Source organism: Stylophora pistillata, chromosome 14 (assembly GCF_964205215.1).
Source record: "Stylophora pistillata chromosome 14, jaStyPist1.2, whole genome shotgun sequence".
Lineage (NCBI taxonomy): Eukaryota > Metazoa > Cnidaria > Anthozoa > Scleractinia > Pocilloporidae > Stylophora > Stylophora pistillata.
In genome coordinates, this window is record NC_142532.1 from 19,864,903 (window position 1) to 19,883,912 (window position 19,010).

At 39.4% G+C, this 19,010-nt stretch overlaps 1 protein-coding gene across 4 annotated transcripts; it reads left to right on the forward strand.

Annotated features, from left to right (window-relative positions):
- Positions 1–2,089: 2,089 nt before the first annotated feature.
- On the forward strand, positions 2,090–16,825 carry LOC148717001 (neural cell adhesion molecule 2-like). 4 transcript variants are annotated; one of them, XM_088745277.1, is made up of 8 exons: positions 2,090–2,260; positions 3,450–3,509; positions 4,970–5,257; positions 10,126–10,185; positions 11,114–11,398; positions 13,800–14,105; positions 14,601–14,696; positions 15,799–15,927. In XM_088745277.1, exons 1-8 carry the CDS (start codon positions 2,197–2,199, stop codon positions 15,861–15,863), a joined length of 1,224 nt encoding a protein of 407 aa, XP_088601403.1. In that variant the 5' UTR covers positions 2,090–2,196; the 3' UTR covers positions 15,864–15,927. The 4 variants fall into 4 exon arrangements, with proteins under 4 accessions (XP_088601403.1, XP_088601402.1, XP_088601405.1 ...); XM_088745276.1 differs by lacking the exon at positions 15,799–15,927 and adding an exon at positions 15,928–16,825 and having other exon boundaries at positions 2,093–2,260; XM_088745279.1 differs by lacking the exon at positions 15,799–15,927 and adding an exon at positions 15,928–16,825 and having other exon boundaries at positions 2,094–2,260; positions 14,601–14,705.
- Positions 16,826–19,010: the final 2,185 nt, after the last annotated feature.

Sequence of the window (19,010 nt, forward strand, 5' to 3'; positions counted from 1 at the left end):
AATAATTATGTGTTAGCGAATCGAGCCGGGTATCAGTCGTGCGCACAAATTAGATCGTCGATCGCATTTGGGTCAGTGTATCTCGTACCGATCAGATCGCCGCATTAGGGTGTGTATCTTCCGCCAATCAAATAAAAAAATTGGGGTATGTTTGCACCAATCAGAGAGTCAGAGTACTGTCCCCCATGTTAATCATATAATGGAATTATGCTCTCCTAAAGTGTTGCAATGGAATCAACCCAACATTGATGCACACTTAGGATGACATTAACAAAAAATTGTGATCTATCCACTGAACTAATTTATTTCCTTCGTGTGAACCTAGTCGCTATAATCTGTTGGGTTTACAAAAGTCAGCAGAGATTTTTTCTACCATTGAAAAGTTAAAGCGTGTCTTGTGTACTGCTCCTTCACTTACAACGCACACACCGTCAGGAAAAGGCCTAACACGAAGTTATCACTGAAGCGTTTGTTTCGGAAGGGCTAGTTTTGCTGACTCTGGCAAAATTTGCGCAAAGCATTTGCATAACATATATCTGATCGATACCGTTGTCTTTTTCCAATAAACAGCCCAATTGTTACGACATAATCACAACCCACTAAGAAAAATTTCATGTGAAACTAAATGTTATTGTTAGTAAATTTCCCATGCAACTTTCACATGCTTTGAAATTTTGATTTTCAATAAGCTTTGTGCTTCACCCCGTCACGCGTCATTTCCTTGAAAACAACCTGCATTTTAAATTTTATCACGCATTCCACACGCTGGGTGCAAAGTCCAGATGTCCAGATAGGCAACACCCCCCCCTCCCTCCTTCCCCTCCCGTTGTAATGCTCAGGTGACCGCCTCCCGGTTAGCTCAATAGTCCTTTTCACAGTTGTGGGCTTGGTGGCCAAGCCTTTGAACAGGAGTGAGGCTAAGGGTAACCTTGTTATGATACAGATGTTGCTGCTTTTGAAATGCAAATTTCTTGGTTATCATGCTAACTAGATACTGGTCTCTATCACAACAATGTCACCCTCAGCCTCACTTCAAATCAAAGGCTTGGAAACTAAGTACACAACTGTAAAATGGTCTCTTGGTTAGAGCGCCGGTAAGTGTTGTGCGGGAGGTCGAGGGTTCGAGCCCCGGCCGGACCAATACTCACGGTCTTAAAATAAGTGAGGAGAATTTGCAACCTTTCTATAATCAAGAAATGGATAGATATTCTAGTCTTCTCGGATAAGGACGAATGAGCCGTAAGTCCCGTCTCCTGCAGGGTTAGGGGTAGGAGACGTTAATTTCCCACGCACAGATCACTGTGTGGTGGATGTCCTCCCCTGGGTGCGATGGGTGGGTGTTGGCCTTGAAAAGCCCTTATGGGGAGTGGTCAATTAACATATGTATATATGTATGTATGTATGTATGTATGTATGTATGTGAAAGCCTTTGGAATATGATTCTTTTCTCTTTGCTCAATGTATTTTCACTTATTTCAGAAATGGAGACCGCGAGACATCTTTGGTTAAGGTCTCCTAGAGATAAAATGGAGTTGTGATTTGCTTCCCACCGCAAAATTAAAAACGCACGTGCAGTAATGAGGGCTCACACGCAAGCTAGAGAAGTCTCATTCGCATTCGCTGTTTGGTCTCGTCACGCCATGAGGATGGCGGAGAGAGCGCGTTGCGTGACGAGACCAAACAACTGCTGGGAAGGAGACCACAGTAAGTGTGGCACAACTGCAATTTAATTCTGTCAACAGTTTATTTCTGACAACAGACCATAAAATACCTGTGTCTGAGTTTATTTCATAGAAATTGGAAGAGTCTGTTTTACTCTCTCGAACCGTATTTTTGTCGGAAACTTTAAAAGTTCATGCTATTTTTCTCTTACGAAATTAATAAATTTTGGTACTACAAATGTCCTATCTCAACCCACTCATCCGAAAAAAACAACTATTGCACGCGTAGCATGCCTCTGTTTGTCTTAGTGAATTTTCCTTGCATGGCTTCCCACCTTTAATTTATTGATTATTCTATCGGATTACTGCTGATTGACGGCTAGATATACTGCTTCAACGCTATTGGATTGCAAACTTATATCGAAACCTCCTGCTTTTCTCAGAAACGCATTTCCGTAAGACGCTGCTTCGATCAGTAAAACGATCTGTTAATTACTTAGACTGGAGACGTTTAGTCGATGAAAGAACCAAGAACATGACTTCAGGACATAAACTGCTGTTTTGGATTCTCGTTTTCTCGTTAAAAGAAGCCGTAGATGGTGAGTATGGGAAAATAAATCTTACTCATGTCATCAGCTCATAAGTATATCAGTTTCTCGAACACTGAAGGACCTTTTTTAAGCGCAGTCTTTACTACCGTAACAAAACCATACAAGACGGTCTGAGTAGATCAAACTGATTTTAAATGACGCAAGAAGGAACTTAAGAAAAGCTACCATCGTTGTAAAACGTAAGCAAACGCAGCTTACGACCTCATTAACGACGTTTTTCTGTTTGGCAACTCACTGAAGGAACGGATTGAATATAATTGATTATACGTATGATGCACGATCCTCGCAGTAGAAAGCGATATTTATGCAGTAGCAAAAATCAGACCTGAAAAAAATCAGGCCTGTACGGGATTCGAACCACTGACCTCTGTGATACTAGTGCAGCACTCTACCAATTGAGGTAACAAGCCAACTGGGAGCAGGCCGTTAAGTTGATTCCTAATAAACCCGTGTTGATAAATCAGATAGAAAAATATATGAACTTCATATATTCATTGTACATAATTGATTATGTAGTCGATCTAGAATGTGATTTCCTTTGTTTGCAACAGAACTAGAAAAATCATAGTTTAGTCGGTATGGACTGTTAAAATTGGGAACTCGCAAAGATGACTCGGAATGCAAATTGTGTTAAACCATGCGTCACTGATATTGCGGTTCGAGCCATTGAAGCGTTAGTAGAAGGCAACTTAAGAATAATAGATTGCTAACGTAAAAGAAACACTACTTAACTGTAAGGATTTAACAAAAACCTATTGGAGAGAGCTGACTGTCAAACGAATTGTTGATAAACAGATCTAAAATGAATGCCAATATTTTTCAAGTTGACCAGAGTTGGCGAAGGAGGAAAGTTGGGGGGCGAAAAAATATTCGTGCCTTACTTTTATAAGTGCTGATAGTTTCGAAAGAAACTGTTTGGGGCTGCGTCGGTGAAGGTAACGAAATGATTTGGATATATCAACAAAGTTGAAATGGTAAATTGGCCACCGTAACGATTACAAAAGCTGACGTTTCGAGCGTTCTATTCGCTCCGACGAAGGGCTAACGCTCGAAACGTCAGCTTTTGTAATCGTTACGGTGGCCAATTTACCATTTCAACTTTGTTGATATATCCAAATTACTTTTATAAGTCTTATCGACACAACTTGAATGTCTTCTTTGTTTGCTTTCTTTTCAGCATATCCACAGTTTACCTGTGGACCCTTTGGTATAAAACATGATATCAATCAAAGAGGAGGTAAGTTTCATGATCAACTCAATTATAAAAAAACCAAACCAGAAACGCCAAAACAGTAGTTTAGATTTTTCTTTATTTAAATCCAAAACTAGTCACATTTCATTAAAATCATCGATAACGTGATATGAAATAGGGACCTCAAGTTAACTCCGACGGCGATGGCAAAACCAAAGATCCCATGGGCAGAACAACAGCTCAGCACGTGCGTTTTCAAACTCTGTGCATTTTCCAACCGTCCTCGGAAGCACAACATCATGAAATCATCAAAATTTATGTGGTTCGAGAACAGAAAACCTCACAGAAAACCCGCCATTTTTGTGACAAGGAGGCGAAGCCACATAGGCTGTCGAGAGGAATTAGCGAGTAATGGTAACATTAGAATTCCGATCTTGATCCAATTCTGACCCCATATTTCTTGGTGCTTCTTATTCCTTGTTTTGGAGAACTACAGCAAACAATAAACAGGATGGTGCCTGAGATAACAAACCTTTTCCTTATAGAAATATCTCATATTGTGTCATCGGCGCATCATGTAAATACAGAGAAGATGTTATTTCGAAGTTGAGCATTTTACCGTTTGAATAGATTCAAAGATATGATTTTTTTTAGCTCTTGCCGTGACACCACGAAAGATGACCAACATCTCAAAAGAATTTCACAATGGCGTCTCTAGTGGCACGTAATTGTTTAGCAGAAATAATTAAATAGGCCTGATCTTGATCTGATTAGAAGTGAAAGTTTATGTACGTATTGACTCAGTATTTGGCTCGAGGTCATAACGTACGAACCGCGCGCAGCGAGGTCCGTGCCTCATGACCGACTTTGAACCTCAACACTGTTCACACGCGCTCATTTTCCACAATTTACGGTTAGATCTTACGTTTTTGTTTAGCATTTTTCGACCACTGCAAAAAATCCTTGGGAATTAAGCAAGTTTAGTTGCCACTTTTAATGCAATACAATTCTTTGGTGTCAATGTCAATGAACTCAATAAACATCGTGATTTCAATTGCGTGGTTTCTCAGAAACTTGAAGTAACCTGATTGTCCAATCAAAGGCCAACGAAAGCTACAACGAAAAAATCTCGATACTACAGTGCTAAATCAACGTGGTTTCCGCAGTTACTCTCGCGGTGGAGAAGTGGTCTAATGATGTCTCTGGTGAAGGGAACCCCCATAGAACATTTCCTTACCTATAGCCTTCCCTTGTGTGTAAGAGGGTCGGTCGGTCAAAAAAATGAAAAAACAAACAAACAAACAAAAAAAGCAAGACGCTCGAGTTCAGAGAAAGCCGGAAAGCCATTACCATTAGAAAGGTTTGACTGAAAGAAAAGAGGGAAGTCAATTACTGATTATGTAGACAGACGGACACTACCCAAAAACTGTTCGGTCTCAGGGTCTATGCTTCATGTTTTTGTAGGTGTCAACGTTTCATATATATAATTTTCTTTTTCTATATAGACGGTAAGCCTCAAGTGACTTGTCTGAGACCAAGGCAAAGCGTACACTTAGATGCGCATGTGCAAATTGAATGTGAGGTTATCTCCGGCACCTTTGCTAATATCACGTGGTTTCATAATGGAATATCTCTCAGCGAGCTAAAGAAAAGCTTCGTGACGATTGACAAACGGTCCTGTGGTCAAACGCTGAAAATTAGATACGCCAGCTCACGCGATGAAGGAAAGTACACATGTGCAGCCACTAACAAGTTTGGAACTGTCAATAAGACATGCTCTCTTCATATCAAGGGTATTGTGTTTGATACTGTTTTTCTTACCTCTGTTTAGTTAAATCCGCGGCTCATTAAGAGACTTAAGTTGAAATTGTAAATTAGCCACCGTAAAGAGTTAAAAAGCTGACGTTTCGAGCGTTAGCCCTTCATCATTCACTCTCACGAAGGGCTAACGCTCGAAACGTCAGCTGTTTAACTCTTTACGGTGGCCAACTTACAATTTCAACTCAGTTGATATTACCAAATTACCATGTTACCCCCACTGTATCCTCATCATCCCCACCCCTCCCCCTTTTAGGAGATCAATTTTGTTATAGCTTCCGTCTCCCCCATATACCGCGATGGCGACGACTAATTTCTCCTTCGTTCTTCCTTATACCTCGTGATCCCTCCAAAAAAATATTCTCTGCCTCCCTCCATGAGGATATTTAATAACTGATCCCTATCAAAATAAATAGCGGACAGGAACAGATCAGAAGCGGATCCAGGGGGGGGGGGTCCAGGGAGGGCCGACTCCTCCCCTTCATTAGACCTCTGGATATTCTTACCTCTTCTGTGAGACCGAGGAAGGTAACTTGACACACACGTCCACTCCGAAAGATACTTACACGCGGTTCTCTTCTGTCCAAAGTCCAAAATGGCTGATAAATCTTCCTGTCATTTTCGACCTCATACAGTAGTGATAAAGAAGTTAGGGCACGTGGTAATATTTTGTGTCTAGACCACAAACTATAGTATTCGGTGCCATTCACTCCATTTACTACGGTGGCTCTCAAGGGCCATCCACCTACAAACATTTTCATGACTTTATCGCGCGATAAGTTTTTCTTCTCGGGCAAATATTTGTTTTAAGAACATGAAATTTCCGCCGGGCAACTATCAGCCGATAGTTCCTCGACAGAAACACTCTATTGTTTAAGTAGAGACAAGAACGATATAAATGTAAAGAATCGAAAACAATGGTTGAAACCATCGCACCACGCTTAAAGCATTTGCTATACATAGTTAAGGATGATTTACAAAGAAAAAGCAAAACAAAAACAAATATGCTCGAAAGAATGATTAATCTTAATTTTCGCGCAATTACCAGCTGTTACATGACGACAGGCCGGAATGACTGCATAATTAAGTAAGAATGGTTCTAGCTAGGTGACTATATTTAAATAAATAAAGGCTAATATATAGGCAATAAGAGGATATTACGTCTCTTTACACTGTCATTCCTAATGGCGAAGGTCTTCTGGCCCTTAAACATTTTTTTGTACTGTTAAGGAACCTAAATCTGAAACACTACTACGCTTAGCCGAACTCGTGCTCACACTCAATCGTTTTTCATTCGAGGACAACTTTTTCAAACAAACCAATGGTGTACCAAAATGGGAACTAGCTATGCCAATCTTTTTGTAGATTTTGTTGAACACCAATTTTTCACCCCATGCAACGGCTCCAAACCTGAACTCTACGGTCGCTACATCGACGACTGTATCGGCGCTACCTGCTCTACCAGGGAGGAGCGCTCTCAATTCATAACCGCAGTCAATTCTTTTCACCCGGCTCTGAAATTTTCCTGGGAAATTTCTGACAATTCTTTATCCTTTTTAGACATTATCCTTTTCAGGAAATCTACTTCCGCGCGCTTACCATCAGTGTTTTGTTTCTAAAGAGTCTCAATAGGATAAACTTTTACTTTCGGTTGTCAAAACATATAATCCTGGGATTTAACCTTCAAATGCACTATGCTATCCACTGGAAGGATTCATTAGCGAATAGCGTCATCCAACATTCGAACAACCGGGGCCTGGCTTTCAGTCGCTCGTAAGTTGGATATATCAACAAAGTTGAAATGGTAAATTGGCCACCGTAACGATTACAAAAGCTGACGTTTCGAGCGTTAGACCTTCGTTGGAGCGAATAACCGGAAGTATAAAAAATTCCTGAACCTCGACCAGTGCAACTGACTTTAAACAATGAAACGAATAAAGTGAACATTAAACTTGCTGAGATTTAATCGGTTCTTTGGTTAGTGAATTGGCGTCTGCACTTTTCATAGTAAACCCACTGACCATGATTAATTTTTATTGATTTACGGCTAAATATACTAAATATACCCAAACAGTTTCTTTCGAAACTATAAGCCTTTATTCATAAATATACTTTGTTGCAGTTTCGAAACTCAATCATTAAAACTTCCTCCCACGTGTAGTTTCTTCGGTTGCCGAAGACCCTGTCACCTTTCAGGGCAGTTCAGTTGAATGGTTTACCGACTCACCTTCGAATACTTGCTCTAGATGTTAGATTTTAAGCCCTCTTTAAATTAATTTTAATTTTTAGTCAGATCTTTTAATTGCATGGCTTTTCATTTTGAATACATTAATTTTCATTGGTTTAGTTGTTGATTGACAGATAAATATAGTACAATTCCACTGATAGATCTTTATTTATGAATAAGGAACTTCCTGTTTTTCTCGAAAACGCCTTTCCGTAAACCGCTGCTTCTGGCGGGGGTTGATTAATGAAACGAACATTGAGTCAGAGAGAATTGTATTCGATAAAGGAACCAAGAACATGACTTCAGGACAAAAATTACACTTTTGGATTCTCGTTTTCTTCTCCGTGTTCTTATTCGAAGAAGCCGTAGCTGGCGAGTATGGGAAGAAAACCCAAAGTCATGTTATCAACTCACAAGTTTCAGTTTCCTAGAACACAGAAGCTTTTTACATGCATAGACTGCGAATGTATCAGGATTTTTTTGAACATGCAGTCTTTTCTATCATAACAAAACCACAGATCAAGACAAAAAAGAAGTTCTGAGCAGATCAAAATGATTTTAAATGACGCAAGAAAGAACATAGGAAACGCTACCATCGTTGTAAAACCTAAACAAAAGCAGGTTACAACTTCATCTTCCGTTTAGTAATTCATGAAGAAATAGATTGAGTATAACTAATTTTGTAGTCGAACTAGTATGTGATTTCCTTTGGTTGCAAAATAACTATAGATATCATAGTTTAGTCAGTATGTATATTCAGCTCTTTTAAAAATTCGAAGCTCGCCTAGGTGGAGACTGAACGCCTATTGCGTTAAATCGTGCTTTGTCGGTTCGAGTGGATTAAAGCGTTGGTAGAAAAGAACTTAAGAATAAACATAAAAACACGACCTAACTGTAAGGACTCAACAAAAACCTTAAAGTGCACTTAAATCCAAAAATTTGTTTTCGCTTAACGGAATAAGCTTATTTTTTGGAGTATTTCTGTGCAAAAATTTTTTAATTTGCTTAAATCTTTAATTTTCTGTGCCTAGTCAAAATACGGAAAATCGGCCGCCATCTTGCCCCACGACCGAGTTTAAAGAGGAATGGCTCTAGTGGATAATGTGACGTCAAATCGAGAACACGAAAGTCTGCATTTCACACATTTTCACTTGTTTGGGAAAGTTGTCGTCGATATTGTCCGAAATATGCCGACTAGGTGTGTTGTATGAGGAATGTATGAAGCGCGATACCCTCTTGCAAATTACGCACGTTGCTACATCCTTTTACAACACACTTAGTCGGCATATTTTCGGACAATATCGACGACAACCTTTCCAAAAAAATGAAAATGTGTGAAATGCAGACTTTCGTGTTCTCGATTTGACGTCACATTACCCGCTAGAGCCATTCCTCTTTAAACTCGGTCGTGGGGCAAGATGGCGGCCGATTTTCCGTATTTTGACTGGGCACAGAAAATTGAAGATTTGAGCAAATAAAAATATTTTTACACAGAAATACTCCAAAAAATACGCTTATTTCGTTAAGCGAAAAAAAATTTTTGGGTTTAGGGGCACTTCAAGGAGAGAGCTGATTGTCAATAACTCCCATCTAAAATGAAGGTGAACAGAGTTGGCGAAGGAAGAGAGTTCCTTACGGTTTAATTTACATGTCAGTTTCATAAATTAGAATAATCATTAGGGACTTTAAGCAAACCACGACGGCTACGGCAACGAGAACAGGGAAAAACAATAGATCTAATTGGCAGAACAATAGCCCAGCACGTGCGTTCTAAAACTTTGTACATTTCTTGGCCGTCCTTTGCAAAACAACAACGTGAAATCACCAAAATTTGCGTCGTCTGCGAATCGAAACCGCATCGGGAAATTATTTTAATTCACATTTGGAACTCAACGCTACTTACAACAACAACAACATTGACTTTATTTATTTTTTTTAAATTAAAGAAATAAAGGCTTTTGTAGCCCGCAGTTAGTTAAGCTATTCTAGGCGGGCTACCTAAACAGACACTTTATAGGCTCTCACACACACACACACACACACACACACACACACACACACACACAAACACACACACACACACACACGCACACACACACGCAACAATGAAATAAATAAATAAATGAGCAAATAAAAATAAATTATAAATAATAGTAGTGACAATCATGTTAAAGGTTTTAACTGGGCTAGTCACACAAGGGAGTTTTTAACAGGTCAAAGAGAAAGCTAATCAGTTGAAATACAAATATAAGCTAGAAAGGTCAAGGTAGCGCAAATCAACATTCATCTCCTCAATTTTATGCGTTACTTTTATGCGTTATGTTGAGTTTGAGGTTTGGCGCCCTATGAAACAGTAAACACATGCAGCCATTTTCGAAATTCTAACTAAAAGTAGAAACTCGTTTTTTAATCGACGTCTTCCGTGGCGTTGCCGTCCTGACTGCTTAAAGTCCCTATTTTCTGTGGAAAAAAGATTCGTCGGTTACACCATATGAATAACAGTTGAAGGAGGAAGTCGCAAAATATATTTGTGGTAAAAATTGAATATCATGAATTAGAGGGCCTTAGTCTTACTCGCTACAACTCGATTGTCTTGAATTTCTGCTTTCTTTTCAGTATATCCTCAGTTTACTTGTGGACCCCTAGGTTTAAAGCATGATATCAACCAAACAGAAGGTAAGTTTAATAATCGAGTCAATTACAAGAACCGAACCCGGAAACGACAAAACAGTAGTTTAGATTTTTCTTTATACAACTAAAAAAGACTAGTTACGTTCCATCACAATCATCGACCATGTGAAGAGAAATAGAGACCTCAAGCAAACCGCGACGGTGATAGCAACGGGAACGTGGCTAAACAAAAGATCTCATGGGTAGAACAATAGCTCCGAGCACGTGCGTTTTCAAACTCTGTACATCTGAACCGCCCTCGGCAACACAACATCGCGAAATTATCAAAATTTGTGTGGTCTGCCGGAGAACAGAAAACCCGAAGGCAGCATTTTCCATAACTTGCGGTTTGATATTCCGTTCAGTTTTGTTTAGCATTTTACCACCACTAAAAAAAAAAAAAATTGGAAAATATTCTAGGAAAAAAGTTGCTACTTTTAATGTAATGTAATTCTTATTAATGCCGTGATTTCAATTGCGTGGTTTCTCAGAAACTTGAAGTAACCTGATTGTCCAATCAAAGGCCAACGCAAGCTACAAGGAAAGAATCTCGATGCTACAGTGCTAAATTAACGTGGGTTCCGCATTGACTCTCGCGATGGCTGAAGTGGTCTAATGATGTCTCTGGTGAAGGGGACCCCCATAGAACGTTTCCTTACCTATAGCCTTCCCTTGTGTGTAAGAGGGTCTGTCGGTCAAAAAAATGAAAAAAACAAACAAACGAACAAACAAAAAAAGCAAGACGCTCGAGTTAAGTGAAAGCCGGAAAGCCATTACCATTAGAAAGGTTTGACTGAAAGAAAAGAGGGAAGTCAATTACTGATTTATGTAGATAGACGGACACTACCGAAAAACTGTTCGGTCTCAGGGTCTATGCTTCATGTTTTTGTAGGTGTCAACGTTTCATATATATAATTTTCTTTTTCTTAAATAGACGGTAAGCCTCAGGTGACTTGTCTGGGACCATGGCAAAGCGTACACTTAGATGCGCATGTGCAAATTGAATGTGAGGTTATCTCTGGCACCTTTGCTAACATCACGTGGTTTCATAATGGAATATCTCTCAGCGAGCTAAAGAAAAGCTTCGTGACGATTGACAAACGGTCCTGTGGTCAAACGCTGAAAATTAGATACACCAGCTCACGCCATGAAGGAAAATACACATGTGCAGCCACTAACAAGTTTGGAACTGTCAATGAGACATGCTATCTTCATATTCGTCAGTATTGTGTTTGATCCTGTTGTTCTTACCTTTGTTTAGCGAAATCCGCGGCTCATTAAGAGACTTAAGTTGAAATTGTAAATTGGCCACCGTAAAGAGTTAAAAAGCTGACGTTTCGAGCGTTAGCCCTTCATCATTCACTCTCACGAAGGGCTAACGCTCGAAACGTCAGCTTTTTAACTCTTTACGGTGGCCAATTTACAATTTCAACTCATTTGATATTACCAAATTACCATGTTACCCCCACTGTATCCTCATTATCCCCACCCCTCCCCCTTTTAAGAGATCAATTTTGTTATAGTTTCCCTCTTCCCCATATACCGCGATGGCGACGACTAATTTCTCCTTCGTTCTTCCTTATACCTCGTGATCCCTCCAAAAAAATATTCTCTGCCTCCCTCCATGAGGATAGTTAATAACTGATCCCTATCAAAATAAATAGCGGACAGGAACAGATCAGAAGCGGATCCAGGGGGAGGGTCCGGGGAGGGCCGACTCCTCCCCTTCATTAGACCTCTGGATATTCTTACCTCTTCTGTGAGACCGAGGAAGGTAACTTGACACACACGTCCACTCCGAAAGATACTTACACGCGGTTCTCTTCTGTCCAAAGTCCAAAATGGCTGATAAATCTTCCTGTCATTTTCGACCTCATACAGTAGTGATAAAGAAGTTAGGGCACGTGGTAATATTTTGTGTCTAGACCATAAACTATAGTATTCGGTGCCATTCACTCCATTTATTACGGTGGCTCTCAAGGGCCATCCACCTACGAAAGTTTTCATGACTTTATCGCGAGATAAGTTTTGCTCAGCCCATTCATTCAAAAACTTTGCAATCAACATTATCGCGCGATAGATAAACTTATCGCGCGATAGAACAACTTATCGCGCGATAGAACAACTTATCGCGCGATAGAACAACTTATCGCGCGATAGAACAACTTATCGCGCGATAGAACAACTTATCGCGCGATAGAACAACTTATCGCGCGATAGATAATATTATCGCGCGATAATTTTATCACTCGCTCCCATGGCCCCACGACCATTAGCACATGGTCACATCCATAGCAAGATGGCGGACCAAGTTTCGAACGTGAGTAATTGTCCAAGAAATAAAGACTTTTGTTCTTGATTTTTGAGCAAGAGACGGTAATCTTTGGGTTAAATTAAATTATATTTCTATGCTTTCTATGCCTTATATTCATAAACAATCTTTCACCTTATACACCTTATATAGTTTAAAAACGTATCCCTGCACCTTATATTCATAAACAATCTTTCAAATATAGAGCAATAAAGTCCCTATCATATCTTTCACCCCACTTACTAAGATAGCATAGAAATATAATTTGATTTAATCCAAAGATTACCGTCTCTTGCTCAAAAATCTAGAAATAAGTCTTTATTTCGTGGACAATCACTCACCTTCGAAACTTGGTCCGCAATCTTGCTATAGATGTGACCACGGGCTAATGGTCGTGGGGCTATGGGAGCTAGTAATAAAATTATCGCGCGATAATATTATCTATCGCGGGATAAGTTGATCTATCGCGCGATAAGTTGTTCTATCGCGCGATAGAACACTGTATCGCGCGATAAGTTGTTCTATCGCGCGATAGAATATTCTATCGCGCGAAAACTTTTTCTATCGCGCGATAAGTAGTTCTATAGCGCGATAAGTTGTTGTATGGCGCGATAAGTTGTTCTATCGCGCGATAAGTTGTTGTATCGCGCGATAAGTTGTTTTATTACACGACTCGGGCAGTCAGAGGGCCAATAACTAAAATCAACCAATCAAAATGCTCTATTGCCGGTCCAATATTCTCTAAGTATTGGACCGGGCAATTTCCCGAATGGTCCCGAATGATACCGCACTTGTGTCCCTTTGAACTTCAGTCGTATAATAAATCTCTTATTAACCAAGCTTGCTCGGGACCGTACTGTAAGAATATCGGCCCTCGGTCTTTTTTGTACGGACCTCGCTACGCTCGGTCCGTACTGTCAAGACCTCGGACCGATATTCTCCCAGTACGGCCCCCGCGCTTGGTTAATAAGATATATGTATCGCGCGATAAGTTGTTGTATCGCGCGATAAGTTGTTCTATCGCGCGATAGAACACTATCGCGCGATGAGTTGTTCTATCGAGCGATAAGTATTTCTATCGCGCGATAAGTTGTTCTATCGCGCGATAAGTTTATCTATCGCACGATAATGTTGATTGCAAGTTTTTTTGAATGAATGGATTCAGCAAAACTTATCGCGCGATAAAGTCATGAAAATTTTTGTAGGTGGATGGCCCTTGAGAGCCACCGTAATTTGCTGTGACGTTAAGTGTCTAAACCATTTATTGTAATGTTTGGTGACTAAACCATTTTTACTTAATCCCTCGCAGATCTTAAAAAAAAACCTGAAGTGGAATACTTTAAGATTGCTGACAACCGCCAAACAGCTTACCTGAATGGAACTGTTGAACTCAAGTGTAAATTACTGCATGTTGACGCTCATATGTGGCTGCTGAATGGAACAAAGATTTCACATGGTGATCGTCACAAAATGATAAGGGATACCACCATTTGCAAACCTAGAAAGCTGTTTACCTTGAAAATAATAAACGTGACTGAGAATGACGAGGGACGGTACACATGCTCTGGATATAAAAATGGTATAAACGCAACAAAGGATCTTTTCCTTAAAACAGGTTTGTCATAACGTAAAGATGCATGGAATCGAAACCATTTCGTGCGAAGATTGACTTCAAAAGTAAAAAAAATTAGACAATTTTTGGGTCTCACAGAGCCGCTTCTCTAATCATAGCAAGGCAAAAAAAATAATTTTTCAAGTCAAAAATGGATAAACGACAAACAAATCTCCAAAAGACGGAAAAAAGAGCAATGAGACTAACGGCTAATTAATGACAGATTTGTGAAACACATTCAGGGACAGTTTTCGAACGCTTAGGTTACCTTTTGAGATCTCTAAATGCGTTTGGTTATACATCTTCAAATATACTTTACATTGGTGGAGATGAAATTACTTGACTTTTAGAAAAAAGCTGCTTCTTTTAGGAAGGTTGTTACTCGTTTTGTTACGAATTTTGGAGAACGAAGAAATCTGAGTTTCCCTGAAGTATCAAACTCTAGACCTTGACAGACCTTATTGATGAGCCTTATTAACGATTTCATTTTCCTACCAGAGCCATGTCCAAGCGGTCATTACTGTCCCCCCGAAGGAAACACAGCTTTCCCTTTCCCCAGGTCTCCGCCGACACCAACACCTGGTATCAGCAAAGGTATGAAAGGTAACCAATGAATGACGACTGAGATATATATGTTATTGATACCAACGCACCCAAGGAGTCTAGTTAAGAGTATATTGAGTGGTGGATTGAGTGAGGGAAGGGGGGAGTGAATTTAGGGAGTGCGAACCCCTCCACTATTAGAACTGTGGGTATTTTTCAACACTTGTCTGAGACCAAAATTTCTCCAAAGACAGGATCATATCTTACTACATAACTTAAAGTACACTAAAAATTACTTACATACATACATACATACATACATACATACATACATACATACATACATACATACATACTATACATACTTTATTGTAACTCCCTACAAAGGGTTTTTCAGTCACAAGGTTACTAAATAGCTAAATACAATGAAATATATGAAGTTCATATATTTTGAACTGCGGTATTAGATACGTATGATGCACGATCCTCGCAGTAGATAGCGCTATTTAAGCAATAGCGAAAATCAGACCTGAAGAAAATCAGGCCTGTACGGGACTCGAACTACTGACCTCTGCGATACTGGTGCAGCGCTCTACCAATTGAGCCAACAAGCCAACTGGGAGCAGGCCGTTAAGTTGATTCGTAATAAACCCGTGAAAGGGATAATTCTCGCTATTGCTTAAATAGCGCTATCTACTGCGAGGATCGTGCATCATACGTATCTTATACCGCAGTTCAAAATATATGAACTTCATATATTTCATTGTATCTGATTTATCCCTTTCACGAGTTTATTACGAGTCAAATTAACGGCCTGCTCCCAGTTGGCTTGTTAGCTCAATTGGTAGACCGCTGCACTAGTATCGCAGAGATCAGTGGTTCGAGTCCCGTACAGGCCTGATTTTTTTCAGGTCTGATTTTCGCTATTGCTTAAATAGCGCTATCTACTGCGAGGATCGTGCATCATACGTAAATAGCTAAAATAACTAAATAAATTGCCAAATAACTAATATAATAAATAACATTAAAAATAAGTGAAATACAATGGATCATATACTAATTAAAAATTCATAGATTGATCAGAGAAAAGTAGGTTAACAATTTTGTTTCTAAAATGTTTGATCGATTCTGAAGGTTTAACATTGTCTCTTAGATCATTCCAGAGCTTTGCACCGCGGTAGGCGAAGGACCATTGATTCCGCCCTTAGAATTACTTAGGCCCCATTGTAAGTGAAATATTTCTTTGTCAAAGTTTGGACCCATAACGATTTGCTGTCTTTAGAGTATGAACGTGAAACAATGCAAGTGACGAAGACTCAGCGAGGAAGACTCAGCACCTCTGAGGTCACCACGCAAAGGGTATGTCTAAAGACAGAATTGGTTCTTGTCAGCAGAGGATACAGTTTCCACAGACCACATACCGTGAGAATATTATTGTTCGCGGTATTAGCTTTTACGTATAACAAACGCAAGTAACAGCTTCAGCGCACATTTTAATAGAGTGTCATAAAAACAAAGCTGAGTATTTAAAACAGCTAATCAGATGAAAGGAAACTATTGCATTGAGAAGTCAAAGTAAGAAAATGGACACTGGCAAAGTCGTGGGAAAACGAGAGAGACTCAGACGTGATCGATTTAAGTCTTTCATCTGATTGGTATAAAGAGTGGTGCGAGATGTATTTGCTAAACATAGAGCGCAATAATATATGGTAAAATCAATGCAATCCCGGATTTCTTTCCATGCTCAACTTAAAACTGCAAATAAACGTCAAGTAAGAATTCACTATTTGAAAGAAGCACTCAGAAAGCTTTAAACTTTTTACTCAAACAAGAAACAGCTTTAACATTATTAAGCTTTGTCAAGACTGGAGAGTTCAGTTGTTTAAAGACAAACTAAATGGTTTGTAATTATTGAAGAAGCCTTAACATTCATTGTATACAATTATGAGTTCATTCAATTGAAATTAAACCGCAAGTTGTCTAGATTCAGAGATGTAAGGTAGGATTAACAGGCAGGTTGATCACAACATGTACTGGAGGCCTTATCTTATCGTGTTATAAATGTAGTTGCAAGGTTATAATTCGATAATAATGTTGTATGTTTAGGATATAATTCTTGTGTTTCTCCATAGTTCTGTAATGGACAATTATATCATTAAAAGAACAAGTAAGGCTAAAAAGCTGTTTGATTTTACTTCCACTTTCCTCTTATCACAATTCCCTGCAAGTTTTTCAAAAGTTCAGTTATAACAACTCAGAGACCAGTCGCACGAGGGTAGGGGCAGGGACTGGAAAGAAAATTTTAAAGTTTTTGAGTTTATTTTTTTATAAAAAAATAATTGTGTTAGCGTATCAAGTGGTATGTCGCGCGCACAAATCAGATCGTCGCATTTGGGTATGTATGTATTGAAATACGTCGTGTAAGCTGTAGCACGTGTTCCCCACGAAAAGTTCAAACCCGAAATGTGTAAGATCGTACTGAACAAAGGATAAAGATATACAAAAACTAATGAAAATGTTTTCAGTATGTTGGAGACATTTACAAGGTTATCAATGCGCCAATAAACCTAACAGTAACGTTTAAATTTTGGACTGTAACTTCGACTCTTAAGAGTAAATTTTGAGGGAGTTTCTCCTTGCAGCGTTGAGTCAATTTTTCACTTACGTAACGCGAAGAACTTGTCAACACTTTAGCGTCAAATAATTCGTGAAATAACGGGAATTTCAGGAATTGTACACAGCCTAGCTTAGTCTTAACCCAGCCCCACACTGAGAAGAATATTCTCCACCATCAATTTACGTCACCAGTAATCCGCAACGATGTTGTGAAATTAACAAGGGCAGACAAAGTAGCTGGAGAGAGTCTGAGAAATCCACTTTGATGTAACTTGCGTAGAAGTACTGGCCACAACTGTCGCATCCCAGCCAATCTTCTCCATCGTCGTCATGGCACACTATGCAGACGTTGATATCTCTCCTACAGCGGACAGAACAAGTATTTCCGATTACCATTCACTTAAGTATGTCTTCTTTCTTATTGGGTCAGGTCTCGTGCTTTGACTCTTAACTCTATATCAGGATAAAACCCAATGCTTGGTAAGATTAAAGGATATGCAGTTTGGAAACAAGCTATGACTTAGGTTACTTATTCGTGGATATCATCGTAACAACAGCCAAACACCACAGACGTTATTAGTGCACGTTCGGTTGCTATGTCGAAAGCTGCATCTACGGAGGACTCTTCGCACAAACATCTAGCAAACTGAAAGAAACGATCGAAAACAGCAATCAATCATTGGGAAAATGAGTGAAGAATGTGCAATATTCAGTTAAATTCCTTTTAAGGCAGAAATAGTTCAGTGGTTGCTGAGGTATATTTAATCGAATGCACTTTCTTCCTAGTTACCTTGTGAGGGTAAATATTTCGTACCTTAACACCTCAGTATTTAATGAGAATAGTGACTTCTGTATTAAACTTAAAGACTAAATGTCGCGTGTGGGTGCAGAGCGAGTTAGCTAGTTACGTGAGACAAATGAGAATTCCGCACTTGCACCCAACCTTCTGTTTAAAGTGCACCAGCTCGATGCAAGGCCAAGATAGAGAAAGCCAGCCCGTTTTGGCGTCAGCGACCTCACTACAAATATAATGACAGACAACTAAAGGGTCACTTTATTCTCAAAGTGACTGCCGTTTTAAATTGAAGGAACAGCTTTTTTCACTTACGACTTAATAATTTTACACTTGCTATAAACACTGAAAGTAGACATTGCATGCCTATCATGTTCGCTCTTCTGTTGGCAGAACAGGGAAATTAAGTTAATAAGTCATGTCTACAGTACGTAGTCGCTACTAGATAAGTAGGGTTTATTGCTGCGAAGAACGCTTTCATACATTTTATGAAAGCGCAGTAAACATATATTATTTTCATATATTTACTGAGTCGTCGCCATCATAACGCATTCTCGTGTCTTAGTCAAAAATTGGCTTCGGTTTTTAAATAATATCCTTTCGCGGGATTTCGCAATACTCGTAGTCGCGGTTTCATAATTTTCCCGCTGACAAAAATTACTGTTTACTCTTACCCTCGACGAACGCCTTCGATATAGCGTCACCCAACTCAGTATCCCCTCTTTACAGTAAATGGAACAGGGATTTTATCACAATCGTTTTCCACAAATTTAGCTTTTTTTTCAGGGAATCTTTTACATGCTTGAAAAATATTTTGGCTTTGAGCCTTGAGATTTCTTTATCTTGATGATAAAATGCTATTGTAAAGGTTCTTTTTTCGGTGTCGCATGGACCGACGAGTACAGATTTGTCACTGATGAACCAACGGGCACAATCTTCTCAGTTAATAGCTTGAT

Excerpts from the sequence above, each read along its gene's own strand:
- LOC148717001 (XM_088745279.1), top strand. The coding sequence starts at position 2,197 with ATGACTTCAGGACATAAACTGCTGTTTTGGATTCTCGTTTTCTCGTTA. Across the intron at positions 3,510-4,969 it reads TGATATCAATCAAAGAGGAG|ACGGTAAGCCTCAAGTGACT; the intron begins GTAAGTTTCATG and ends TTTTCTATATAG. Across the intron at positions 14,106-14,600 it reads GGATCTTTTCCTTAAAACAG|AGCCATGTCCAAGCGGTCAT; the intron begins GTTTGTCATAAC and ends TTTTCCTACCAG.